This window comes from Eretmochelys imbricata, chromosome 12 (assembly GCF_965152235.1).
Source record: "Eretmochelys imbricata isolate rEreImb1 chromosome 12, rEreImb1.hap1, whole genome shotgun sequence".
Classification (NCBI taxonomy): domain Eukaryota; kingdom Metazoa; phylum Chordata; order Testudines; family Cheloniidae; genus Eretmochelys; species Eretmochelys imbricata.
The window spans coordinates 6,934,682-6,951,923 of NC_135583.1; the positions used below are offsets into that span (position 1 = coordinate 6,934,682).

At 50.6% G+C, this 17,242-nt stretch overlaps 1 protein-coding gene across 1 annotated transcript; it reads right to left on the bottom strand.

Annotated features, from left to right (window-relative positions):
• Positions 1-227: 227 nt before the first annotated feature.
• SPMIP8 (sperm microtubule inner protein 8) lies at positions 228-16,945 on the bottom strand. Its single transcript, XM_077831389.1, has 7 exons — positions 16,723-16,945; positions 11,326-11,387; positions 5,426-5,600; positions 4,001-4,062; positions 2,001-2,065; positions 1,881-1,913; positions 228-258 (listed from the first exon to the last, which is right to left on the bottom strand). Exons 1-7 carry the CDS (start codon positions 16,943-16,945, stop codon positions 228-230), a joined length of 651 nt encoding a protein of 216 aa, XP_077687515.1.
• Positions 16,946-17,242: the final 297 nt, after the last annotated feature.

Sequence of the window (17,242 nt, forward strand, 5' to 3'; positions counted from 1 at the left end):
GAGAGAAAGGTCTGAAAACCTCCAGGAAGTCCCTCCCTCATCCTCTCTTCGTTTATATTTAGACATTTTAAGAGTGGTTTTTATTTGCTAGGAAGTGGAACCAATGTGTATCTCCTGCCCTTCCCCATGGCTGCCCTAGGATCCTGTGCGCTTTGGCTGTTGGACCTGGCTGTCGGAGGCCAAGTAGATTCACCTCTGGCTCCACACCCTTTCCTGTTTCCTGCCGTCTAGCGCCGGGGCTGGAGGTAGTGAGAGCAGCTGGGAAGGAAAACAGACACAGCATTTGATGAAGCACAACAAATGGCTTCAAATGCCTTCACGAGGTGATCCTCCTTTCCCCTAAGCACTTGTACTGGGCCTTGGCCCATCTTCCCCACATGGAGCACTTCCTTTCCCCTTGTCTGTTCCTAAGAGAAACCTCTTCTCCCTCTCTTTCCTTCCCAGAGTCCCACCTATTCTCTATCCACTCCAGGGACCCTCCCCTTCTCTGTCCCTTCCACCTCCGCTCTCCTCCCTACTCTTCTTAGCAGTGCCCTAAGCTGCATCCCTATTCGCTTCCTCTAAAGTGCAGAGTAAACATGCCCCCACCTCTAATATTTGGAACTAACTTGTCTTGTCCTAGGGTACCAGGCTCGCGCTCTCTCACACCTAGTAGGAGCTTGCACAAACCAGTGTGTTGATTCGAATGGCTTGCATGCACGCTCTGGTAGATGCTCCATGTATACATGTGCAGAGTAATTCATTTTGGCATGGGATCAATGTTTGAGCACGTACACCTAACTGGAGTTATCTGGAATTGGCATCTGGATTTCTTACACAGCATGTAACCTGAAATGGATTTATTTCAATTTAAAAAAAATCCCTCAGGAAAGCTCATGCTATGTGAAGAGCATGCTGAGGTGGAGAAGTGAAATGCAAGACTCCGCAAATGAAAAAAATGTAACTTGTGACAGCGGCCACAAGCTACACTTCCATATGCCATATCCCATGCTGGTTTAGTTACAGCAATCCTGGGTGTTAAAGCAGAATACGAGTGACTGACAAGGAGGAGGAATTGCACTTGGTGTAAGGACCACAGCGTCTAAAGTCTGAGTGTTGTGCTGTAAACTTCTCGACAGTGTGGCATTCATACACTCTACTGCAGTAGACAATACTGTTTGTAAAGTCTGTACAGCCCTGGTATGCTCTTGTGCTTCTTACAGGCTCAAAGATGTTAAACGGCAAGGAGTCGAGGGCTGAATGATTCACTAACTCCTTTCCCTGCCTATGCTAGCTTTCTGCACAGGCCCATGATGGGGAGAGTTTTTTTGCCAGCAGTCCAGTGTGATGGCAGAGTTGCCTAGTAGCATTGTGTTGTCCAAATGTAGGCTAGGCTAAAGGCAGATGGGTTAGGACTGTCCCAGCCGGCAGCAAGCCGAAGTAGGACAGCTAGTCCCTTGACCATGTGTGCGCACGCAGAATCCAATTAGCACTTGCAAATCAAAACTGGGGTGCGTGTGGCATTTGTCTTCTCCCCAGCTGTAAGCATGGGGCCGGTGCTGGTGTGCTTCTGATCCTGACTGTGAACCCCTTCCTTCCATCGGTGAGCAGTTATTCACCTGCATAGTCCCCCAGGGAGCGTATAGAGTTTACTGTCTGGCCCTCAGGGAATATCTGGCAGAGGGAGGATGACAAGGGGCTTTATGCAAATTATTCTCCTCCTTCCCCACAGCCAACTTCCCGAGGGTGAGAGAACACATTACCTCCCTCCATGCACTCCCTCCCCTCAGCGCTCAGCCTCAACCCATCTCCCCCCACCCTGCCTCCCTCACTTGTCCCCCCAGCTCTCGCCCCCTCGCCTTGGCCCACTTGCTGAATTCAGAAGCATCTCTGCTGTTTACCTGTAGGCTGACCCAAAGCTCCTGAAAGTATTGCTGCAAAGGAACAGAAGACTGTAAGGCACAGAAAGGCACAAAGGGGTTACAACGGCAGCCTGGGTCAGGGAACCTGGGGCTACTTACGTGCTGTTGTAAGGGAGGGGCTTCTGTCCATATCTGTCCAGGCTGGGGTTCTGATTGAGGCAGTACTGGAAGGACAGCGCAGAGAGTGGTCAGAAATGGTCACTGTAACCAAGTAGCACCCCCCTCCCCTCCAGCTGCACCCTTTTGCTGCCACCTGGCCAGCCACTACAGCAGTGGTCCCCAAACTGTGACACAGAGGAACATCTGAGGAGCATGGCGGGGCCCAAGCCAGCCCCCGCGGGCGGGTGGGGAGGGAGCCCCACTCTGCCCCAAGCTCTGTTCTGGCCCTGGCCCTAGCTTGGCCCTCGGCTGTGACTCCACTCCCGGCCCAGGGGGTCGTGGACGTGTTCCATTACTGGTAAGGGGTGGGGGGGGGTGCAAGAGGGAAAAGTTTGGGGACCACTGTACTAGAGTCCAGTCTCTCCTGACCACTACGTGTGGAAGTCAAGTTTCCCATTGGTTTCCATAGCAGCCCCCCTGGGTGACGTGCTGCGTGCCTAATGTTAGAATCTAGGACCTGAGCCTTATTCTCCTCTCCCACCCAGTGTAATTCTATTGATTTCAGTCGAGTTACACCTGATTTATACTGGCAGGTTGCATTAGTCTCAAGAGAAGGAACTGAAATGGTATTTCCCAAGAATAAAGATACCTAGAAACCTTTTCTGTGACCAGGGAAGACCTTCTTCCAAAACATGGTGAGATCTGGAAGCTAGTAAGTGCTAGAACAGGTCACACCTTGGATGGGACATAATCATGGAAAATCCAGATGCTGTAGGCAGTGGTGCACATGTTTCAATAGGTGGCGCTCTTGTCTCAGTCAGGCCTGAGCCAATCATAGGGTTAGAAGGGACTGCAAGGTCTGTCTGCCTCTGGTGCCCAGGGTCACAGTTGCTCAAATGAGATGTAAAACCTAAATTCTTGTGGTCAGTGGTGGGCCCATGGGGCTTCCGGCTCTTGAAACAAGAGCAAAAAACCTTGTGGCAGGTGCAGAAGGGTTCCCATGTTCCACCCTAGATGTGGCTGCATTTTAGTGCCGAGGGAATGGAAAGTACAACTTGTACAGCACTCTAGAAGCTTTCAGGAGAGGAGGTCCAGTCTGGAAGTGGTGGGAGTTATTACTGTGAAGGAAATGTAGAACTTTGGAGCTGCTTCCCATTCAGTTCCTGTGATTTAGGCAGCCCAGGGCTGTGACAGCTGCTGCTACTGGTGAGATGGTGTTGGTACTATAAAGATACTCCTGCCAGTTGGCAGCTGCCTGCTCCTTTCCTTTTCCTGGCCTCCCCTCCCGCAGTCTAACTGCCAGACAGCTTTTCCTTATATCTCTGGACCCAAATCTCCCAAGGGACCTGACTTGTATACAGGCAGCCCCCCCGGTGCACATACATTGGGGCATGAGTGTACCTGTAACTACCTGTGGTCAGAGTCAGGCTGGAATAGTGGATCCCGGGGGGGCTGTGGGGTGGGGAATGGTGAAATGGAATTCTCTGCAGTGGTAAAGCCCAGCGTGGGATATGAACTCGAGTCGTAGTTGTTAAAAGAGAAATCTGAGAACCCTTGTGGGGGGTCGAGGAGTCTGGTAGGCTATGAAGGAAAGGCCCTTTCCTCCTCCCACGTTTATGAAACTACAGTAAGAGCCTTCCCCAGCACCAGCCAACCGGCTCTGGAAGTGAATTAGACTCCGACTTTAAGGGCAGAAGGGACCAGCGTGATTATCTAGTCTGACCTCCTACCTATAACAGTGTTCCACTAACCCAGTGGGTCTCAATTTCTCCATTCTGGCAACTCCTAGAATTCCCCTCCCCTCTAGCCAGGACCTCCATCAGAGTGAGCAATACGGAAAGGACGGGGTGGTCGTGGCTGATATCCCATGTGTTGATGCAAAATGCCTGTCTGGAGGAGGTTAAACGTAAATTCCACTTTTCCCCAGGCAACGTGCGATCCCCAGGGCTCCCAGCAGGAGGCAGCTGCACGGCAATTCAGTGGCACCGAGAACTCCTTACCCTCCATGTCTGAGAGACGTCTGGCTTTAAGTACCTGACGGCGTAACAGCTGAACCTGAGCACTGGGGGGAGAGAGAACGGTGCACACGTTGTTATCACTAGTGACCCCAGCCCTGTCGCACGCTAATATTTTAATTCTGGCTTGAATTGATAGCCCCACACAATACCCAGGCAACAGGGCATGCTGGGAGAACGCCACATGGCAACCACTGGAATGCGAAAAGACTGACTTCCTCATGGTGAATATCCCCCCTGCGTGCTAGGCTCCTGTCCTCCAAGGTTGGCAGCAAGAGCCTAAAATATTTCTGGCCCCCTTCAGCTGGGTGCGCTGAGGGAGAAAGGCGGAGGGAGCTCCGGCCAGCATGTCCACACTGATGGTCTTTGCGCTGTCAAGAGAGCTGCTTCGCCCTGCTCGCCAGTGTCCATGTAAAATGAAAGAATAAAGCAACGGCCCCTCCTGTCCTTTCCCCTTCACTGCCCCAACCAGCCCGGGACTGATGTGGTGCCCATCACCAGAGCATCTGGGTGCCCTTGGCTAACATATTTAGATATTCATTTCATTTCATTTTACACTGCCCTCAACTCTGCGCTGGCCAGTTTGCTGCCAATTTCCGCAGTACATTGGGGGCTTTTGGCACGTAGGAAGGCCTGGGGACGGTTTGGCGGAAGCACGGTCTGCAAAAGCGATCAGCAAACTGGTGTTGACTTGTCATCACTAAGTTCCTGAGTTAACACCCCATGGAGACAAATGGGAGCTTTTGCACCTTTCTGAGCCAGCTCGGGCACAGCATTGGTTATGTTCATTCCACAACCAGAAAGCTTTCTTCGCCGCCATCGGGATTAGAGACTTAATATTTTTACTATGAAAGGAAAGAATCTAGAATACCACAGACGTGGCAACTAAAAGTAAAACTCTGCATTATCACATTCTATACGGGGCTCTGGTTATGAGCAAGTCATTCTGGAAAATACAGGGAGAGTGAATGGATTTCGGTATCCGGCTCATCTATGTCTCCGGCTGGCTCTGTAGCCTGATCTGACGGCACGGCTATTCCAAAAAGAGAGGGCAGTTTACTGTGCATATAGGCTGGCTCTGATGCAGCATGTACGTGTGGAAATGCCACACTTACAACCCCCTGGGCAAGCCACAAGGCAGTGGCCCTACAATCCCTCGCAGCTCTTGGGGTGCCGTGTTGGTCAATATCACAGCTGTCATTTTATCAGTGAAGTCTTGGACTGGCTTCATCTTGCTCGTTGGAAGAGCCTCCAGTCATTAAACCTCAAAAGGAGTAGGCAGCATGGGAGCCCGTCTCCCAAACGGGCAGGCAGGAGGGTCTTCGAGCTGCCTATCTAAGAGAGGAACTGAGGATGGCTTTTCCCTTCCTTCAAAGGGAGGCTTTGCCCCTCCCATGTGCCTGGCTGTACCTTTCTTATTCACGCTGGGTAGCTTGAATTCTCCAGCAGAGGAGATGAAGCGTGACCAGTCAGCCATCGCCTGTGTGTAGCTTGGCCATTCCTCGTGGTTAGTGCTGGGAGTGAGCGGAGCCATCTTCCCTGCTCGGTACCTTGCAGTGAGGGACTGGCCCAGCTCGGTCATCCCCTGAGTAGCAAAGCAAAAAAGGGATGTTACGCCAGGCTCCCAGCTGGGAGCTCAGCAGGGAAGGGTGGGGTGCAGGGCAAGCAGCAAAGTTGAACCCTTTGCATCCCACCCATGCTGTTGGCCTGCAGGCCAATTCAATAGAGTGCCCTCCCATTTCATGAGTTTAGTCCAGTGGTTTTCAAACTGTGGGTCACGACGCAATGGAAGGCACTGGGCCGGGGCGGCTCTGGTCAGCACCACCGACCAGGCCGTTAAAAGTCCTGGTGGCAGTGCTGCCCGGCTAAGGCAGGCTAGTCCCTACCTGTTCTGACACTGCACTGTGCCCCGGAAGCAGCCAGCAGCTGGTCCGGCTCCTAGGTAGGGGGGCTACGGGGCTCCACGCACTGCCTCTGCCCCGAGCACTGGCTCCAAAATCCCATTGGCCGGTTCCTGGCCAATGGGGGCAGGGGGGCAGTGCCTGCTGGTGAGAACCGCATGGAGCTGCTCGCGTGCCTCCACCTAGGAAGCCTGCCTCTGCACCCCCACTGTGCCGCTGACCAGGAGCCCCCCGAAGTAAGCCCCAATCCCACGCCCCAATCCCCTGCGCCCCAAACCCTTCATCCTTGGCCCCACCCCAGAGCCCTGACCCCCTCCCACATCCCAACCCAGAGCCCCCTCCCACACCCTGAACCCCTCATTTCCAGCCCCCCCTGCAGCATTCACCCCTGTACCCCAACCCTCTGCCCCAGCCCTGAGCACCTCCCACACCCCAAACCCCTCATCCCCAGCTCCGTTGGGTCGCGGGCATCAGCAAGTTTCTTCAACTGGGTCGCCAGAAATTTTTTTTGAAAACCCCTGGTTTAGTCTCCCCTTCCCCCTAATCTGCAGCCAGCAAGTAGAAAATCCAGAGCCATCTTTTCACTCTGGTATCCTTTTACAGTCAGACTGATCCACATCCACCTGGCAGGGGCCTGGCTCCAGATTCTTGGCTAGTTGGCTTATTTTTATGCAGCAAATATGTGTAAATCAGAATGCTATAGACTTGGCAAAGTCTTGTGAACCTTATCTGATTAATGGAGGAAGAACAATCTTGCACTTAAGGGCCTAGATCCTTAAAGGATTTCAATGGGAGTTGGGCAGCTAAACACCTTTGAGGGTCTGGGCCAAGGGAGAGTACAGGGAGCCAGCAGATCTGCTAGTCCTCCTGTTCTTTTTGCTGATACAGACTAACACGGCTGCTACTCTGAGATCTGCTAGTGACTCCCTGCTGACTCCCTATAGCTATGTCTCATTAACCTCTGTGTGCTTCAGTCCCATGATCTGTGATATGGAGTTGCTAATAGATACTTACCTTGTAGGGTTTATGCAGATCAACTCATCAGTGCCTGCAATGTAATTTGGGAGCCTGGGATAGAAAGTGCTACAGAACTGTCAAGTAACATCAATCTCCATAATAACTCTGTGATACAGGGAAAGTATTATCCCCATTTTACAAATAGGAACAATTGAGGAACTGAAGTGATGTGACATGCTTAAAGCCAGACAGTGTCAAAGCCAGGATTAGACATCAGGGGTTCCTGGCTCCTATGCTCGGCCCACTCCATCACACATGGCCTTTATATAGGGAAAATGCTTGTATTTGCATTGGTTACTAAAAGTACACAACATAGTGCCTTTGAATAGGCCAACAAATATGCAAAGAGAAGCCCCTTTGTCCCAACAACTGTCAGCTGGGGTATTGCAAAGCGTATGTTGGTCTAATAACTGGCATCCTATCACCCGCCCTGAAAATGATCCCACTGCTTAGGCTAAACTGGGGTTTGAGCATCTGAAATGAGGGCCTGCATTCTCTGTGAATTCACTCACTGCAAACAGCTTTTTATGGTGCAATCCAGGATCCTTACCTTCTTCTACCGCAAAACCACCATCGCTTACCTCTCTAAAGTTTTTTATGAATAGCTGCTCTCTGGGCTTACATTGGCTTCTAAAATCCTCAGATTACAGTACCTGTAGAAACTGTCCTGTTGCCTTAATCTCCAGGCCCCACAGTTATGGCACATGGTAACAAAAAACAGAGGCAACGGAATTAACTAGTCAGAGCATGAGCTGATAAAAAGTGATTGCAAGCTACTCGCTCCTGTTCTGAAACAGGAAAGACGGATGTTTAACAGAAGTTTAACAGAGCTTGGAGTAAAAGCCAGATGGATCCAACTTTGACAGGAAGTGGAGCATAGGGAAATCCTGCTTAGAGGATGAGCTTAGAAAGGAGTTCCTCTTTATCTCTGTTTGCTCCTTGCAGGTAACTAGCTTCTGAGAAAGCTAAGCCTTGGGAGAGCGCCATGGAGCAAAACTGAGCTCAAACTGCCCCCCACAGTGCCCGAAGAGAGAACAAGATCCACACACCCCACATTCAGGAGAAATCTGGGCCAAATATATCAAAGAAACAAGTGTATTTACAATTTCAATTACACCTTTTCGTCTCCTGCCACTTCCAATCCCCCTGTTCCTTCTCCCCCTCCTCTCCCTTATCAACACAGTTCTTCCCCAAAGCCTTTCAGCAATGAGTCATGCCCCTCCTGGCAGCTGATGTCCTTATCACAAAGGGATATTTACCACGAGTTGTCCAAGAATGTGTCTACATTAGAGCCCTGAATCTCATTTATGCTAAGATGGTGTAAAGGGTTTTAAAGCAAGCAGAAAAACCCTTTAAGCTGCTGGAGAGCTAAAAGTGGCCTTAGTACAAATGAGAATTAGGGCTTAGATATTTTTTCCCCCTTAAAAATCCCAACTTTTGCCACCAGCAGTTTATCCTAGTGGAGAACATCTACTGTTTGGGGGGTTTGTGTGTGAGATTTTTTTGGTTGAAATCTCTGATTACACACATTTAACAGACCAGGTATGTCTGTCAAATGTTACTATTCAAAAAAAAAAATTGAACAGATGTGCTGTTTTTTGGGGCAAGTGAGCGTACTCTGAGTATTGAATAAATGGTAACAAAATATCTAAGCATCTTCTATTTTGCTGGGTATGTGTCACAGGACATGCTGCTGGGTGGCGCCTCCTGGCGATTAGCTCCACCTGGTTCAGCACCCCCTTTCTCTTCCTCTACCTTTGCAGCTCTTCTTTTGCTCACAGAGTTGCAATGTGGCTTCGTGACTCAGCTCTCCAGCCAGCTCACACTGTGATCCCCCTTCCAGGGGAGTCTTTCAAAGTGTCTCTCCACGAGCAGCATCAGGCAGCCTCACACCTGCTGCCCTGTGTCACTCCCGCATTCTTCCTATTCACTGCCCCAAGCATGGCCATTCTGCAGTGGAGGGCGGGGAACCCAGTCCCACCCTCTACTCCGAGTTCCAGTCCAGAGCCCTACAGCGAGTAGTTAAGGGCTATGGCTACGCCTACCATAGTGCTCTCTTCCCTGGACTTTGTCCTACTATGCTTCCCCAAGCTTTTCATTCTCCAGTGAAGTCCTAGTCAGACCCCCCCTCTTAAGGCTGCTAGGTAACCTCTTTCTCAGGTGTGCCCCCCTGTGGGGGGCAGACTTCAGGCCTCTTCTTTGCAGCCTTCACTGTTACCAGACTCTTGGCTTTACAGAAGCCTTGATTGTCCCCTCACAGGTGAGCTTCCCGCTAATTAGCACTCTCCACACAGCCTAAATCTCCCCCCTTTGCAGCTTAATTGGCTGATTAGACCCACCTGGCCTAATTCAGCTCTCTCAGGGCTAGTGTGGGCAGCTGTGAACAGGTTCAGGTCCATGGTCCACCACCCAGTGACTGCTGTAGGAGGGGTACGGGAACTCAGGCCTTCCTGCTCGACTGGGTTCCAACTCAGAGCCCATCCAGCATCTTCCACCCTGGGGCACCTCAAGTCAGCCTCCTTGGGTCACTTCCTATCCCCCCCTTTCCTACAGCAAAAAGAACAGGAGTACTTGTGGCACCTTAGAGACTAACACATTTATTTGAGCTTAAGCTTTCGTGAGCTACAGCTCACTTCATCAGATGCGTGCAGTGGAAAATATAGTGGGGAGATTTTATATCAGAGAACATTAAACAATGGGTGTTACCATACCCACTGTAACCAGAGTGATCAGGTAAGGTGAGCTATTACCAGTAGGAGAGAAAAAAACAAACACAAAAACAAACTCCAAATCTTTTGTAGTGATAATCAAGGTGGACCATTTCCAGTAGTTGACAAGAACGTGTGAGGAACAGTAGTGGGGGGGGAAATAAGGCTTGAATAAAGACTGGGAATAGATGTGTCATTACACAAACATGGGGAAATAGTTTTACTTTGTGTTATGACACATCCACTCCCAGTCTTTATTCAAGCCTCATTTTGGTCCCCCCACACTCTTCCTCACACGTTCTTGTCAACTGCTGGAAATGGCCCACCTTGACTATCACTACAGAAGGTTTGGGGTGTTCTGTTTTTTTCTCTCCTGCTGGTAATAGCTCACCTTACCTGATCACTCTCGTTACAGTGTGTATGGTAACACCCATTGTTTCATGTTCTCTGTGTATATAAATCTCCCCCCTGTATTTTCCACTGAATGTATCCAATGAAGTGAGCTGTAGCTCACAGAAGCTTATGCTCAAATACACTGGTTAGTCTCTAAGGTGCCCCAAGTCCTCCTGTTCTTTTTGTGGATACAGACTAACTCAGCTGCTACTCTGAAACCTTTCCTACAGCATGCTGCTGTTTGTCCCCATAAGAGCTATCTCGTGGGCTGCCTAACCAGCTCCAGCTCTATCCTCCTGCGACACTCTCAGAGCAACTCTTCCCTACCCCAGCTGAGCCGGCCGCCGGCTCCCTTTTAAGCCCCGCCTCCAATTGGCGCATGCTCTGCAAGGGCACAGGGGTGGGATCTGCTCTTTAACCCTTTGCTGTCCAGTGAGGGGTTTAGATATCCCACCACAGGTACACACCCCAGTGCAGTATGTAACTGGTGCATTATTTTTCCCGTCATAACCACCTCCCAGATTTTTGTGAACCATTCTTCTTGAGTTGGACTGTTTTTTTTTTCAGGAGCCTCTGCTGGTGTTTTACCTACCAGTCATCTAACCCTGTCCAGGTCTGGTCCAACATGATGATTAAGATGCCACAGGATGCAGGTGCCCTGTCTACACTCAGGCTCCTGCTGCTAGAACTATGTTGATGGTAGCAATGGTGGGAGAATTGAATAGTCCAGTGTAGGCAAGGGCAACGGATGTCAGCCGTAGGTCCCCTCTCCACATCTTCCTTCAACCAGGGCTGAAAACAAATGGACCAATTGGTTTGACACCCACGCCAGAAGGGATACTCTGCCCTGGTTGGAAGGAGGTGTTTGGCATGTTTCTGTAGCTGGTATTGAAACTGATTTGCCTCTGTCTACTAGCAGCCATGTTCTTTTCAACCCCAGTTGGGGAACAAGCTGGGAACCAGTGGTGGAAACTGATTGCCAAATTCAAGAACATTATCCTAGTGTAGACATGAGCTGGTTTGTCTGTACCTGTTCTGGATTGTAAGTGCCTTGGAACAGGGACTGTAGTTCCTTATTTGTTTGCACAGGGCCAAGCAAACAGCTGATGCTGGCTAATGTCTGAAGGTCCCTCAGTGCTTAAGCAAAGGTGGATCTGGGTGATATTCAGGATTGAGCTTATAGGGAGGGGAAGGCACAAGTGGGTTACATGAAGGCCAGGACCTAGACAGAAAGTCACCAGATGTGTAAGTGTCCCTCATAATGCTGCTTCATTTGGCTGAAGTGACTCACCAGCGATGAGAGGCGCTTGTTGGGGACTCCTCCCAGAGTGAAAGATGCGTTGGCAAAATCCTCTGCAGGAAACAGAAGGGAGAGAAATGAGAACCGCGGCCTTCTTGGTCATTTCCAAAGAGTGGAGAGCAGGTTTGGCCTCGCCCACCTGTTTGGCCCAGGAGTGTGTCCAAGACAAAGCACTGGGCTTTGGAGCCTGTTCGAAAACTGCGTTTGAACTGGCTCCAGACACAGCTTGGCCAGCCAGTGAGGGCAAAAGGCCAAACTATTTTAGAACATATTTTGGAATCTAGGAGTGATCCTATTTCCCAAGGGTGACCCCTGGAGTCCTGCAATGGAACACTCTGAATGGGGCTTTAGAAAATGGCTTTAAAACAGTTTAGCCCCACCTCTGCTGATTAAAACCATGCTGGGGTAGTGTTGTCTAGTGGGTATGACACCAGGCTAGACGTCAGGAGACCTTGGTTCCTGCCTGGCCTGGCCATTGACCTGCTGGGTCATCTTGGGCAAGTCATGTCCCCTTTCCTTGCCTCCGTTTCCCCTCCCATGCTGCATCTGTCTTTGTTTAGGACATACACTCCCTGGTTCAAGGAGCTTATCTCACTATGTGTTTGTACAGCACCTAGCACAATTGGGTCCTGATGTTTATTGGGGCTTCTAGACTCTTCTGAAATACTACAAATAAATAATAGTGTTAAAAACCAGCTTAGCAGGAACTGTGTTGAGACTTCAGCACAGACAGGGCTGCAGAGGCCCTCTATGTGCTAGACTGCCTCAGAAGCCTGCCATCCGGGTGCTCCTCCAGCGTTGGTAACAAGAGTGGCTATGTTAGCATGGATGGGTGCGATGAAGTCGAAGTTCTGTCGGCACTGATTCTGAATTGGGGCTGATCTGATGAAGTTGGATCAGGAAGTTACAGTCAAGGAAAGCCTCTAGTGTGGATCCACCCAGAGTTAGCAGAGTTGTGACGTGTCTCTGCCAAGCCAGGGACCCTGGTGAGTGATCAGCAGCACTGGACAAGCTGGTGGAAGTAAAACAACTTGGGACAATGGGTTTGTTCTAGACATCATCTGGGGGGTACTTGAGAGAAGTGGAAAATTACCAAAAAGCAGAACAAAAGTGGCAGGTGACCCCAGCAGGAGTCTATAAAGGGACTCACTGGGGAAAACTGAACTGGGGGGAGAGAGTCATTTTGTACCAGATTAAGATGAAGGAGGCTGTTGCAAGGGGCAGGGCAGGCAAGGGGGCGGAGGACTCACCCTGCCTTGTGGAGCATGGATGATTCGCCAAAGGGAGGGTAAGCGGGGAGGGACACACTGCTTTTAGGATGTTTGATCGCTTTGTACGGTCTCCTGTGCTTTATTTGGTACAGAAAGGAGTTCGACTGGACCGTGTGTGCATATTGACTGCTTAGCAACTACTGTGTGTCCCAGAGAGAGTTAGACTGTAAGCAGAAGCTTCACGAATTGCCCCTTTGGGGTGGAGTTCTGGAAGAGGGGTGTGTTTAAGGACAGGGAGTCCCAAGGGTCAGCGCTGTTCCCTGGGGGGCGTGGACGGCAGGTCCCAGCACTCGGAGGGGGCTGCCTGATAGAACGTTTGTGCCCTAAGCGTGTGCATAGTGACTCCTGGATTGGGGCAGTGGCTCGACTTTGTTGGTCTATAGGGGCTTGAACCCACCAGGGGATCCAGAGCATAGACGGTTGGACCCCCCTCACAACAGTCCTAGTGAGAGGCCAAGTGGGAGGCTCACTAGGATCTGTGGCAACGGGGCACAGGCAGCTGCCTGAGGTCTCAGCTCTGTGTCACTAGGCCTCAGGATTAGAGAGCATGACACCCTTCCCCAGGATACACAGGCAGCCCCCGCCCTTTGGTACCACAAATGGAAGTGGACCCCAAGACGGCTGGTGTAGAGAGGAAGGCTTGGCCCCCTGAAATCGCACTGTGCACCCTCTTCTTAGCCGCATTCTCGGCTCACATCTGCAACCACTAGGAGGCACTACGACTGTCCTCACCGGACTGTGAGGATCACTGGACAGTGACCTAGGATGATGTCATCTGTGACAAGATGAGCCTTTCTTGTTCCAAACATATTGCCACTATTCAAGAAGGACAGTGCATTTCAGATGGCGTGTCAGGCCTGGCCTGCGCATAAAGTAGTGGATTCTCCAGCTCTTGTTGTCTTCAAATCCAGACTGGACGCCTTTCTGGGAGCTGCTGTAGTCCAAAACGAGTCACTGGGCTCAACATGGGGGGGCGGGGGGGGGTCACTGGATGAGATTTAATGGCCTGTGACCTACAGATCAGACTAGATGGTCCCTTCTGGCCCTAAACTCTATGAATCTGTGAGAATCTCATTGGGGCCGTGTGACGGGGTGTTCCAGGTGTTTGCTACCAGCCAGCTTGGGGCACCCCCCATGCAGAGAAGAGCCACAAGTTCAGACCTCCAGTGCTTGCCTGGAGTGGCCTCCCATGATCAGCCCGGCAGGAGGCGTGGACCAATCAGGACCCAGCAGGCCAGATAAAAAGTCTGTCACTCGTCAGGGTGAAGCCAGTGCAGGGAAAGGAAGCTCTCCGTCCTGGCCCGAACCCGTAGAGCATGGTCAGGGCCTAACCTTGACGACACTGGCCTCGGGGCTCTGTGCAGGACGAGTGTGCATGGTATGGACTTTAACGCCCTGGCAGCTAGTTTGAATGCAGCGTTAATTTGTTTTCTGTAAATTAAAACCTGAGGTGAGCTTGTCCTGTGGGCAGGGATGGTCTTTTTTGGGGGTAAATTGGTACAACTTCCTCAAGCGGACAAGGCCTGGCAGGCACAACGCTACACCAACAGAGCTAGCTGTAACTTGATATGTGTGTCCACACAGAGGTTTGCGCCTGTTAAATGATGGGCTTGTGTACATGGGGAAAGTCACTAGTACAACTATGCCAAGTATAATTATATCACTATAGTTAGAGGAGTATCACTCCCTGTGGGGACACTCTTCGGGATGTCTTTGAAGCACTTGGCTCTTCACTGGGTGTTGCCCCCTCTCACACAAAACCCGCTCACTCAACTCTAGTGCCTCTTTCCACCCAGGCTAGCTGCCTCAGCCTGGACTACACCTTAAAACCTGGGTGCCACTTTCACGTGGTCTGGTAAGGCCCACTTTGCAGCCAGGATGCAGGCTAAACCCCTCGGGTGCCGAGCATTGTCCATTGCCTTCCCACAAGCCCCTCCTGTGCCCAGTAAGACAAACAAGTTGTCTGGCTGGGATGATTTAGTTGGGGTTGGCCCTGCTTTGAGCAGGGGGTTGGACTAGATGACCTCCTGAGGTCCCTTCCAACCCTGATATTCTATGATTCTAAGTTCATCCACAAATTCACTAGGAAAGACTCACAGAGCAGTTCAAATTTATTTGAGCATAAGCTTTCGTGAGCTATAGCTCACTTCATCAATGAAGTGAGCTGTAGCTCACGAAAGCTTATGCTCAAATAAATGCTCAAAGGTGCCACAAGCCCTCCTTTTCTTTTTGCGGATACAGACTAATACGGCTGCTACTCTGAGAGCAGTGCAGTGCTCTGCAGCACAAAGACCCATGGGATGTGCCTTGAGGAGTCTTTGACACACACAGGTGAGTTCAGCCCCAGTGAGGACGCAGTAAGGCTTTGTAACGTGACTGTTCGCACCTAGACTAGGCTAAGCCAGGTGCTGATTATCTGAGTGAAGCCGCACCCTTATTCCAGAAGGTGTCTTTTTCCAGTTTCGCTTAACCCCTTTATAGAGCTTTGTATAATTATGCTGGTAAATTTCCCCATGTAGACAAGCCCTAAATCAGTTATTAAACTGATTTCGGTTCAGCTGATTCAAATAAACTTCTGTGTATAGACAAGGTAAAGGAAATATGCTACCCCACTCATTCAGGCAGGAAAACAAAGGCACTGTCTAAGAGGTGGTGATACTCTTTGATATGCTAACTACACTGCAGCTGCTAACTGGGGAGGAACTGCTCTCAGTTTAGGGGAGCAGGGATCACAAACTTAATGAGCAATGTCTCCGTGCTAATTGAGCAGGGAGGCTTGGCTGGAAGTTTGACATTGCAACCAGGGATTTTGACACCCTAAAACAAAGGAGCTGGAATCTATAAATAGAGAGGGGACGAGCCTTAGCCCTGGGGAGACATGCATTGGAACTGACTGAACCCAGCCTGCTGCTGGCAAGAACAATCTAGGCCGTTGCCGAGATGAAAGGAACTGATCAATAGACACTAGCTATGGGATTTGGCCTGGCTAGGTAGACTTTATGAAGTCTAGACAGTCATGTCTTATTCTGCTTAACTTTTACTTGCTTTGATTCCCCCCCTGTCATTTTCTAAGACAAACACATCTGGTTTTATCGTAGCTAATCTGAACCGCAGATAGTGAATGGGGGCTGTTCCTGTGGGACGGAAATCCACGTCTGTCCTGCGAGGCGTGGGCATGGGGTCTCATCTTCCAAAAAGAACTGAAAAGCTGCTGGCTTCGGGTTCAGGGATAAGCCTAAAGACACCGAGGTGTGCCCAGCTCTGCAAACCTCAGGTGAGCCCATAGAATTGTAGGACTGGAAGGGACCTCGAGAGGTCATCTAGTCCAGTCCCCTGCCCTCATGGCAGGCCTAAGTATTATCTAGATTCAGATCATCTTTCTATAGAGCCAGGGCAAAGATTACAGTAGAACCCCTGGGCTATGCCGTGCTTGCTAGCGCATGCGTACAAGTGAGAAGTTACCCTGGGATGGGAGGGCTGTATTGTTGAAACCAGCCTGATCTTAATTTGAAGACAGGTTGGTAGAATAGTCTGTCTGGGGACCAGTAGCATGCTTCATACAAGCATCAGTAAAGTAGTCAAGGGCAGGCTGTGTATTTAGCTGAGTCCCTTGGGTTATGCCGGACTCACCTAGTGCCCAGATATTGCATGACATTACCGAAGAAAGTCACATTCGTGCCTCGCTGCAGTGTCCATGTGACCTAGGCTACGAGAGTGCTCTGGGTTACCAGTGGCTGCAGGTAGACGGAGACCTTGCGGCCTGCTTTTCTGACGTGCGGAGCATCCACAGCTCCCGGTAACTTCCCTAGGAGTCGTAGGGGCTCAGCACCTTTGAAAGCCAGGCTGCTGTTTTATAGGATAATGTCAGCACTTGAAAAAGGGTGGTGTTACCTGCCCGCAGGCCACAGTGCTGCCTAGCCCCTTATATATAGCGCCTCTCTGCCCAGGATCTCAAAGCGCTTTACAAAGGGGGTGAGGATCATTTTCTCCATTTTACAGATGGTCCAACTGAAGCACTACCAATAAAACCCATTCTCCTGAGGCGCCGTCCAGCGCACTATCCACAGGCCCACACTGCCTCCCCAGAGAGTATATCAAAGCCCAGTGCTGGCATTACCTTTGGTGCAGGCCGTGATTGTCCTGGAATGTTCATCTGGGAGTTTGTTCCCTGCTGAGTCCATGTCCATTCGCCGTAAGGTTGGCAGGTCTGGGTGGAAAAGCCTGTCCTTTACTCCAGCCAGCATGACTTTCCTAGGGTCCAGGGGCAGGAGCACAGCTGGGGCCGTGTAGACACGATGGCCATCTTCAGGCCATGGTACCAAATCAATTACTTGGGCCATTGCTGTAAACGGCCAACGAGAGAGCAAAATGAAAGAGACACGTGCAAAACCATGGCACTTACTTGCTAACGGCTATACATCTATCCTGACCAACAGACTGTGTGTCCTGATAACGTGATGTGTACAGGATGTCCAGTTTATCCCCTAGAGGTGAGGCATGGTTTGTTTCCCTGTTTTGTTGCCGGTATGATAGCAAAGGGAACAATACACAAACCTATCAAATGGAGATGGCCCAATGAATGTTTGCTGGGTTTTCCATGCAATACTTCAAAACACAAATGGTCTTGGGCGGGCTGC

Bases quoted from the DNA above. Each gene is read 5' to 3' on its own strand.
- SPMIP8 (XM_077831389.1), bottom strand. From the start codon at position 16,945: ATGGCCCAAGTAATTGATTTGGTACCATGGCCTGAAGATGGCCATCGT. The intron at 4,063-5,425 runs GTACAGCCAGGC...CTCTCCCCCCAG, and splicing joins ACCCAGCGTGAATAAGAAAG to TGCTCAGGTTCAGCTGTTAC. The intron at 2,066-4,000 runs GTAAGGAGTTCT...CTGTCCTTCCAG, and splicing joins ACGTCTCTCAGACATGGAGG to TACTGCCTCAATCAGAACCC.